At 43.5% G+C, this 9,530-nt stretch overlaps 1 protein-coding gene across 4 annotated transcripts in view; it reads left to right on the forward strand.

Moving 5' to 3' along the window:
• Positions 1 to 2,542: 2,542 nt before the first annotated feature.
• The window catches only part of LOC119331415 (ribosomal RNA small subunit methyltransferase I-like), a 15,799-nt gene continuing 8,811 nt past the window's right edge, over positions 2,543 to 9,530 (forward strand). Inside the window, exons 1-9 of one of the 4 annotated variants that reach the window (XM_037604588.1) lie at positions 2,543 to 2,812; positions 3,135 to 3,199; positions 5,888 to 5,984; positions 6,097 to 6,225; positions 6,535 to 6,585; positions 6,866 to 6,993; positions 7,305 to 7,347; positions 8,407 to 8,580; positions 8,763 to 9,294. In XM_037604588.1, coding sequence (XP_037460485.1) covers positions 2,648 to 2,812; positions 3,135 to 3,199; positions 5,888 to 5,984; positions 6,097 to 6,225; positions 6,535 to 6,585; positions 6,866 to 6,993; positions 7,305 to 7,347; positions 8,407 to 8,580; positions 8,763 to 8,843 — 933 coding nt within the window. In that variant the 5' untranslated portion in view covers positions 2,543 to 2,647 and the 3' untranslated portion in view covers positions 8,844 to 9,294. Of the gene's footprint in view, positions 2,813 to 3,134; positions 3,200 to 5,887; positions 5,985 to 6,096; positions 6,226 to 6,476; positions 6,586 to 6,848; positions 6,994 to 7,304; positions 7,348 to 8,406; positions 8,581 to 8,762; positions 9,295 to 9,530 lie in introns of those variants that run through there. The other 3 variants (XM_037604580.1, XR_005160513.1, XM_037604568.1) reach the window with 3 other exon arrangements.

The raw sequence follows: 9,530 nt of genomic DNA on the forward strand, positions 1-9,530 counted from the left end.
GGTCAGGTAAGCTACAGTACCGGGCCTTAGGTAAGTGCTCTGTTCCCTTTTGTTATTTTTCTATTTCCTGTTTTTCTTGAACACTTGCCACTATTTTGCAAATTCAAATGAATTCCAAACAATGCCAAATATTCTCTAACCATTTTTATGTTGCTTCATGGACTTTTCCAAAAGCACACAAAATATATCAGAGGCATTTGAAAATATATCCCATATATATTTGAGTATATTTCTAAATTCAAATAAAATAGTGATTTAAATTCAGTGCCCAAAATATTTCACAAAAATGTTCACTGTTTTTGGTTTGGTCTCAAAGCCTTGCCAAAATTATCAAACATTGATGAAGACATTTTGGGTTCATTGAATGAGATTTTAGGGTTATTTGCCCTTTATTAGAATTGTTTTTGAGGCTTTGAAAATTCCTCAATTCAAGTTTCTTTAAATTAAACATGATGCAACAACCAAGCTAGTCCTAGTGCAAGGTAAAGCTAGGGATGTGAGAGTTCCAAACTTGTCGAGCAGATGACCCAGGCGCCATGATCATGCCGAACAGCTCAAGAGAGATGGACCCGTAGATCCAGTTGAGGACGGTGAAGTCGTCACGGCCCAAGTCAGAGGTGGGCGAGGTGTCGGATGGCGAGGCACCGTCCCAGCCGAGCACGTGAGCAGTAAGGCCATAATGACCGAGGGCGGCGAGGAAGAGCTCACGCCATTGAGCATAGTTGGAACCTTTGATGTCCAAGGTGATTGGGACGTAGGTTTTGATTGAGTGGACAAAGGTGGATGGTGCAGGATGGGATGATTCGGTGTTGGGTTTGGGCTTGTCCATGTCGGATTCGCCTTTTTCGTCGGCTTGACGAGCGAGTTCGCCCCCCCGCTGGGTGAGAGCAGCCTCTCGTTGCTGCAGCTGTGCCTCGAGAGCTTTGAGCTCTTCTGTTGTCATGGTGGAGGGAGAGGCTTGCTGGGGTTGTGGAAAAGAAGAAGAAGAGCGATTTGCTGAGGTTCGAGAGGAGAGGATCGACCGGTATCTAATACCATGTAAATCGATCTGAATTGGGGCTGCTGGATTGCGCGCCTCCTCATCTCATTGCACAGTTAATTGTCGGAATGCAGGACTCTCCAACACCTACAACCAAGTCCGGGTAGCTCGGGAGGAGGAAAGACAAAGAAAGTCACGACAACGGTGGCACCGTAGGACTGGAGAAACCCTAGTCGAGCGACGCCGCTAGAGTTGTAATGTTGTACAGTAGTATTTATTTAATGAAAGCTGCTTTTGGGTCCTTTGCGAGTCGTCTCCTGTTAAAAAAAGCAGGCACTTAGGTGGCGTTTGGTTTGGTAGGTATCCCAAGGCTGGTTAGGGATAGCCACTTGAAAAGCGGCTACCAGTCGTTTGGTTGAAACACAAGCGTGGATATGGGCAGTCAAGATTCCCTAGAATATGCTTCCAAAACCTGGCTGAACACATCCAATCTGGCAGATATACTCAGCCACCCGACGCGCGCGTAGCCGAATCGTTCTCCGCCTATGTCTTTCGCTCGCTCCCGATCTATTTTTCCCATCTCATCTCAATCCTTGACCTCGTACTGCGGGGCAGGTCGTGCGCGATGGCGGCGGCGCATCAAGGGCGAAAGCGGTGGCGACGCTCTCCCTTCCCCTTCCTTTGATCTCCTATGTCTATGCTGAAGCTCGGCGGCTCTGCCCACGTGAGCAAGGGCGGCATGGAGATGGTGAAGTGCGGTCGCTGGGAACGACGAGCAGCAGTGCTAATTCGCATGAGAGATGATGGCCGTCGGCCGTGCTAATTCGGCTGCATGTTCTGGAGTTTGATGCGGCAGTGTAATCCATGATTTTTTGTAAGGATGCATGTTCTGGAGATTGATGTGTTGATGTGTTGGATCTTCACGCTTTGCAACCTCGCACGTGCTAAACTCATATGTGTATAGATTCACATATGTGAGTGACTTTGATATTTCTCTCACAAATCCGTGCATATATGTGTGGTATAATTGATGTACACATGTGTGTATATAGTTTATTTTCTTGATACATATTTGCCCAATTATAGACAATCCATCCACATCTTATCTATGCAACCAAACAAAAAATCCTGGCTATCTTACACCTCCCATCCTTACAACCAAACAGAAAAATTGGTTATCCCCAACCACGTGGTTGTGGATATCCTTAGGCCTCCTTTGGTTTAGAGGAATCTTGTAGGAATTTCATAGGATAGGATTTCTATAGGAAAAATTCCTTTAGAGCCTTTTGGTTTATTGGAATAGAATCCTATTTCTATGGAGGAATTCTTCCTATCCTCCACATTTCATAGAAAAATAAACATTAGCCTAGACTCAATGGAAAAAATCCTATGATGTGAATCAAAGGGCATCTCCTTTTCTATTCCTACTCATAGGATTTGAGATACATGTCATCTCATTTCCTATGACTTTCCTATTCCTACGATTTTTCTACCCTATGAACCAAAGAAGGCCTTAGCCAATCCCTCGCCGCACTCAAACCAAATGCCACCTTAGATCGTCTTGATCGGATCCCACGGGGGACGCCAAACCATACACCTATTTCATTTTTCTCTTTTTGTCAAAACTATAGACTTATCTCGACAACTCTCCCCGCGTCGCCGCCGCCAATGGCGGCTCTGCTCCGCCTCCAGGCCCTCTTCTCCCTTACGCTGGCTACTCCCCGCCGTCTCCCATCCCATCTCCGCTGTGCCGCAGCAGTTGCGTCTCCGCTCCCTCGCTGCCTCCCTGCCTCCGCCTCGAACGGCTCGCCGGAGCAGCGGGCCTCGGAAACGGTAGTCCTCTCTCCCGTTTGACACTGCTTCTGCTTAATTATTTGAGCCACTGGTCATTGATGATCTATGGAATGTGACGGTTTTGCACATTGGGGGTTCTGAGTGCAGTACTGCAGCTTAAACGGAAAGAAAGTTTTTATTTTACCTTTTTTGTATTGGTACTTTGTAGTTTCAGAATATACTGTGTATTAGTAATCAGTTTCGCTAAAGCATATCTAGATATGCTTCAATTTCCCCTTCAAAGCTTGATTTTTGTTGTATCCCAATCGGAAATGGCATGTTTATTGACTTACCTCTGATGTTGCTCCAATTTGATATGCAGGATTTAGAGTCGGGGTTGTATCTAGTGGCGACACCCATTGGGAACCTCGAGGATATCACCTTGAGGTATATTATTTACTTAGCTGTTATATGGTACTCCCTCCGTTCCAAAATAGATGACCCAACTTTAGTACCAGGTGAGTACTAACGGTTAGGCTAATCGAAGTGAAAAGTGGTAGACTGTTTTTTTAGCACACATGGGAACAAACTTCAGACATTTTTTTGTTTGCAACATCTATGAAGTTTAATTTGTGTTTTGACAAAAGAGAAAGTGGAGCGATGAGGCAACTATTTATTCAAATTCCATAGGGCTCCATAGCCCTTAGTATATCATACATCAGTCGGCTTTTTCAAGCCTCTTAAACTTCTACTATGATAGTGGTTGCAGAGACCTTAGTAGCACCCCAAGTTCTGGGTTCGACTCCTGGTGGGAGAGGATTTAAACAGGTCTGGGTAAATTTTTCTGAAATAAAGGGCTGTGGGGCTGTTGCCCTACAGTAATTACTCCACAACAACAACAACAACAACAACAACAACAACAACAACAACAACAAAGCCTTTAGTCCCAAAGAAGTTGAGGTAGGCTAGAGCTGAAACCCATAAGAATCTCGCAACCAACTCATGGTTCTAGCACATGGGTAACAAGCTTCTATGCACCCATGTCCATGGCTAGTTCTCTGGTGATATCCCAGTCCTTCAGATGTCTCTTTACGGATTCCTCCCATGTCAAGTTCGGTCTACCCCGACCTCTCTTGACATTATCAGCGCCCTTTAGCTGTCCGCTATGCACTGGATCTTTTGGAGGCCTGCGCTGAATATGCCCAAATCATCTTAGACGATGTTGGGCAAGCTTCTCTTCAATTGGTGCTACCCCAACTCTATCTCGTATATCATTATTCCGGACCCTTCCTTGTGTGACCACACATCCATCTCAACATGCGCATCTCCGCCACGCCTAACTGTTGAACATGTCGCCTTTTAGTTGGTCAACACTCAACACCATACAACATTGCGTGCCGAATCGCCGTCCTATAGAAACTGCCTTTTAGCTTTTGTGGCATTCTCTTGTCATAGAGAACGCCAGAAGCTTGGCGCCACTTCATCCATCTGGCTTTGACTCGATGGTTCACATCTTCATCAATATCCCCATCCTTCTGCAGCATTGACCTCAAATATCGAAAGGTGTCCTTTTGAGGCACCACCTGCCCATCAAGGCTAACCTCCTCCTCCTCGTGTCTAGTAGTATTGAAACCGCACCTCATGTAATCGGTTTTAGTTCTACTAAGTCTAAACCTTTCGATTCCAAGGTTTGTCTCCATAGCTCTAACTTCCTATTAACCCCCGTCCGACTATCGTCGACTAGCACCACATCATCCGCGAAGAGCATACACCATGGGGTATCTCCTTGTATGTCCCTTGTGACCTCATCCATCACCAAAGCAAAGAGATAAGGGCTCAAAGTTGACCCTTGGTGCAGTCCTATTTTAATCGGGAAGTCATCAGTGTCACCATCACTTGTCTGAACACTTGTCACGACATTATCGTACGTGTCCTTGATGAGGGTAACGTACTTTGTTGGGACTTTGTGTTTCTCCAAGGCCCACCACATGACGTTCCACGGTATCTTATCGTAGGCCTTCTCCAAGTCAATGAGCACCATATGCAGGTCCTTCTTTTGCTCCCTGTATCTCTCCATAAGTTGTCGTACCAAGAAAATAACTTCCATGGTCGACCTCCCAGGCATGAAACCAAACTGATTTTTGGCCACGCTTGTCATTCTTCTTAAGCGATGCTCAATGACTCTCCCGTAGCTTCATCGTATGGCTCATCAGCTTAATTCCATGGTAATTAGTACAATCTGAACATCCCCCTTGTTCTTGAAGATTGGTACTAATATACTCCGTCTCCATTCTTCTGGCATCTTGTTTGCCCGAAAAATGAGGTTGAAAAGCTTAGTTAGCCATACTATCGCTATGTCTCCGAGGCCTCTCCACCCTCAGTGGGGATACAATCGGGCCCCATCGCCTTGCCTCCTTTCATCCTTTTTAAAGCTTCTTTGACCTCAGACTCCTGGATTCACCGCACAAAACGCCTGCTGGTATCATCAAAGGAGTCGTCCAGTTCAATGGTAGAGCTCTCATTCTCCCCATTGAACAGCTTGGTCAAAAATAATAATTTTCCAAAAGGAATTAGGCTTTCCAAGAATGAGACCTGAGGTCTTTTCTGCTGTAATATAGGAGTTTTTCTTGACCTCCAAATGTTCTAAGCAGCAGCAACAATAATCTCCATGAAGCAGACCAGGAAAACCAGTTTTAGTCTTTTCAAAGGATTGAACCATAGTGCTAGCAGAAATCCAAGTAACTCCAGCAATAAACCAGCATCGAGAGGCAAAACTACATTCAAAGAATAGACGATCTCTTGTTTCCAACTGGTTAGAAGAACATAGCACACAATTTGGGCCAGAGTCAAGCTCAGTGTGTCCTAAGCATCATATCTATAGTGTTCAAACGGTTGTTTAACAACAACCAGGCAACAACTTCTGCTTGCGGATGCATTGGCATTTCCAAAGCATAGAAAAGACGCTGTCCATCTGAACCCCATTATAAAGGAATTTGTATAATTAGCAGGAATGAATCGGCCAGAGTTCAGTCTATATATCCATTGATCTGGTTGACTATTGTCCCCTCTCCAAAGCAAAAGCTCATCCATCTCCTGATGCATACTCCTATAATAAGCTGATGATTATTTTTGCAGGGCATTACGTGTTCTGAAATGTGCTCATGTGATACTCTCTGAAGACACAAGGCATTCTGGAAAGTTACTTCAGCATTACAACATCAAAACACCTCTTGTGAGTTAATTTCATACCTAGCTTTGTCATGCCAGAGCTGCCAGTAGCTGCACCTTCGACATGGCTGTGATTGTCTACAGTCGAACTTGGAACTTAAAATCTAAGTTTGCAGCTCAGCTTCCATAAGTTCAACGAACGCGAGAGAGAGCCCATTATCTTAAAGAGGCTCCATGAAGGGGAAGCAATTGCAGTGATTAGTGACGCTGGTACTCCAGGCATCAGTGACCCTGGCATGGAGCTGGTAAATCAGTTTGCTCTATTTAATTTTTCAACCTGCATCTTTCAGTGACGAAGCAAAGAATAATGATCTGACAGTCACTTCACGTAACAGTACCGTAAATAGAATGGTATACATGCTATTGGTTAGTTGATGACTTGCTCATTTGGTACGAGATAAATTCATTAGCAATGAACAACATCAGAACTTGTTTTTAGGTCTCATGGTGTTCCATTATGTGTGAGATATTAAGCATGCTGTACCGTTGGTCACAGGCTAGACTATGCGCGACTGAAAAAATCCCTGTTATTCCCATTCCTGGGCCTTCTGCAGCAATTGCCGCTCTTTCTGCATCGGGTTTGCCAACAGAGGAATTCACATTTGGTAAAATACGCCAATACTGTACTCTTCATTTATCAATCGTAATCATTCTTTCGATTCAGTAAAAAGGATAGACCCAGTGCTAGAAGCTCCCACACCAAGTGGGGTCTGGGAAAGGATTATACGAGGCAAGCCTTACCCCTGCGCAGTGCAATGCAGAGAGGCTGCGTCGACCCCAGGACCTCTTGGCACAAGTGGGGAGTACTTCACCACTGCGCTAGGCCTGTCCTTCATTCTTTCGATCCAGTACTGATTTTTATTTCTAGTGGGTTTCTTACCAAAGCATGGTCGATCAAGAAAAGCCAGGCTTGAGGTATCTGCTCGTGAGGCTGTGACACAAATATTCTATGTTCCTCCTCATGGAATTCATCAGTTTCTTCTTGATGCTGCTTCATCTTTTGGCAATTCAAGGTAACAGATATTTTCACACCTGCATGTTGTTGCATGATCTACAAATATTTTTAATACAAAATGGCAAGTGGAAGCATGCAAACCACAGTAGTACCACATCTCTCTGTTGCGATGTCACACACATGTCGAATATGATTATTGGTATTGAAGCCAATAATCCCTTTTTTCCTCTAGACAAAAAATAGTAATCACTGTACGAGCAGCTTCGTTCATATTTAAGTACAAAATATTTACAGTTGTGGTATTAGTGTGTGCAAGTCTTCTTTCAGATATGTTGACCTTGTTTTGTTTTCATTTGTGTTGAGGTACAGGTCATGTGTTATTGCAAGGGAGATTACCAAATTGCATGAAGAGGTAGTCCTGCAATCACCTCCTGTGTAACCTATCCATTCTCTTATTTCCTACATTGTCCTTTTCTTTATTATTTGTCAATATCCTATATTGTCTTTCTTGTTGTACAATCTTCAATGAATTCCGGTGGATGGTTACAACATCACATCCACTATAGACAGACATTTTTGACTTGATGTGCTTTGATTTAGAAAGCTACATTACTGAATGTGCTGCCAGGAGCCACCTGATCAGCTGCTTCTTTATACTCCCTCCGTTCCTAAATATAAGTCTTTTTAGGCCCTGTTTGTTTGGAGCTTTTATGACCATAAAAGCTCCAAAAGCACCTATTTAGGAGCTTTTATGGCTTTTTGGCCAAAGTGAAAAAGCTGCAAAAGCAGAAGCAAAAGCCCAAACAAACAGGGCCTAGACATTTCAAATGGACAACAACATACGGATGTATGTGGACATATTTTAGAGTGTAGATTCATTCATTTTGCTCCGGATGTAGTCACTTGTTGGAATCTCTAGAAAGACATATATTTGGGAACGGAGGGAGTACTTTGACTTGTACACTTATACTGATTTTTTTTTTACCATCTGAACTCCGATGAAAGGGAGCCTTGGCGCAGCGGTAAAGCTGTTGCCTTGTGACCATGAGGTCACGGGTTCGAGTCCTGGAAACAGCCTCTTGCAGAAATGTAGGGAAAGGCTGCATACAATAGACCCAAAGTGGTCGGACCCTTCGTGGACCATGCGCAAGCGGGAGCTACGTGCACAGGGCTGCCCCCTACCATCTGAACTCCGATGTCTGATCCCTTTGCGTGGGCGCCCTCATTTGCTAAACGGGTTAATACGTGTGCACTCATAAATATTGGTTCTGTGAAGTGTGGTATACCTATATAGAGCGGTGTGACCCATCTTGTAGTGTTTAAATCACGTGTATATTTATTTAAGTTGGGAAAAGAATAAATTGCAAATAATCTCACTTTCCCCAAATACAGGTTCGTGCCATTCCATGTAAATTTAAAATTTTGGTATTTTTTTTAGTTTGCAGTCCTGAGCTTTATATAAATCTTGCAGTTTTGGCGAGGAACCCTAGGCGAAGCAAATGAAGCCTTTGCAACTCGACAGCCAAAGGGAGAAATCACCATCCTCATAGATGGGAGCTCAATTTCAATTGATGAAACACCTTCTGATGATTTTCTTGAGCATGAACTCAGAGAATTGATGGCAAAAGGGCATGCTCTTTCAACGGTGCATATTCCACTCAATTCCTTGATACATTTCAAGCTTCCAAGAAAGTTTTGGGATTTGCAGTTTTGCCTGCATAGTGTCAAAAACGCTCTTATATTATGGGACGGAGGGAGTATCTTACAAGATAATGATCATGCGATCATCTTATTTCTTTTCTTCTGAACTACTGTTATCAATTATAGGCGGTGAAATTGGTGGCCGAAGCTACATCAGCAAAGAAGAAAGATGTTTATGCACTAGCACTGAAGGTGTTTGGAAAATGAGTAAAATGCAATCCATTTGCTCACGTCTGGGCATGCTAACATCTTCACCGTGGTACTTTCTAGACCATATTCCAATTATTATCATTCTGTTTGAACATGTTGGGTAGCATATTGCTCTTGTGCATCTACAGTGCGGAGCCATATTAGGAATGTCCATGGTTGATGTTTGCATCAACATGGGAATGTCAGCTATTTCGTAAGATTGCTGGAGAACTATATCACTTTCGTCGTTGGTTCTTCCCAGTACGGTGCACATATGGAACAGCCATGTTTACCATTTAAATATTTTCTCGTCCATACAGCATGGCCAAGAGGTTGCGGACCATCAAAGTAGCCCGTTCCATCGATTTAGAATCAGCTAGAGATGTATTAGAAATTTATAATTTTTGAAGTTCTCTTTCCTCCTTTTCTAATTGCTATAGTTTGGTGTCAAATGTATGGTTGATCCTTATATGACATTTTTTTCTTCCGAAAAGGAGGTTGAAACCCCTCGCCCATGCATATAAAGATGCACACATCCATCTTTATTATATTATTCAACATCTTTATTATATTATTCAACAGAGCTTGATAAAAAAAAATACATTGATTATCCCAAACCCACCACCTTCCTGATGACCTCCGTTGCTACACCTACCTACAAGCTTGATGATGTGTGCTGACCTGATAGGAACAGAGTCCTTACCA

Source organism: Triticum dicoccoides, chromosome 1B (genome assembly GCF_002162155.2).
Source record: "Triticum dicoccoides isolate Atlit2015 ecotype Zavitan chromosome 1B, WEW_v2.0, whole genome shotgun sequence".
Classification (NCBI taxonomy): Eukaryota; Viridiplantae; Streptophyta; class Magnoliopsida; order Poales; family Poaceae; genus Triticum; species Triticum dicoccoides.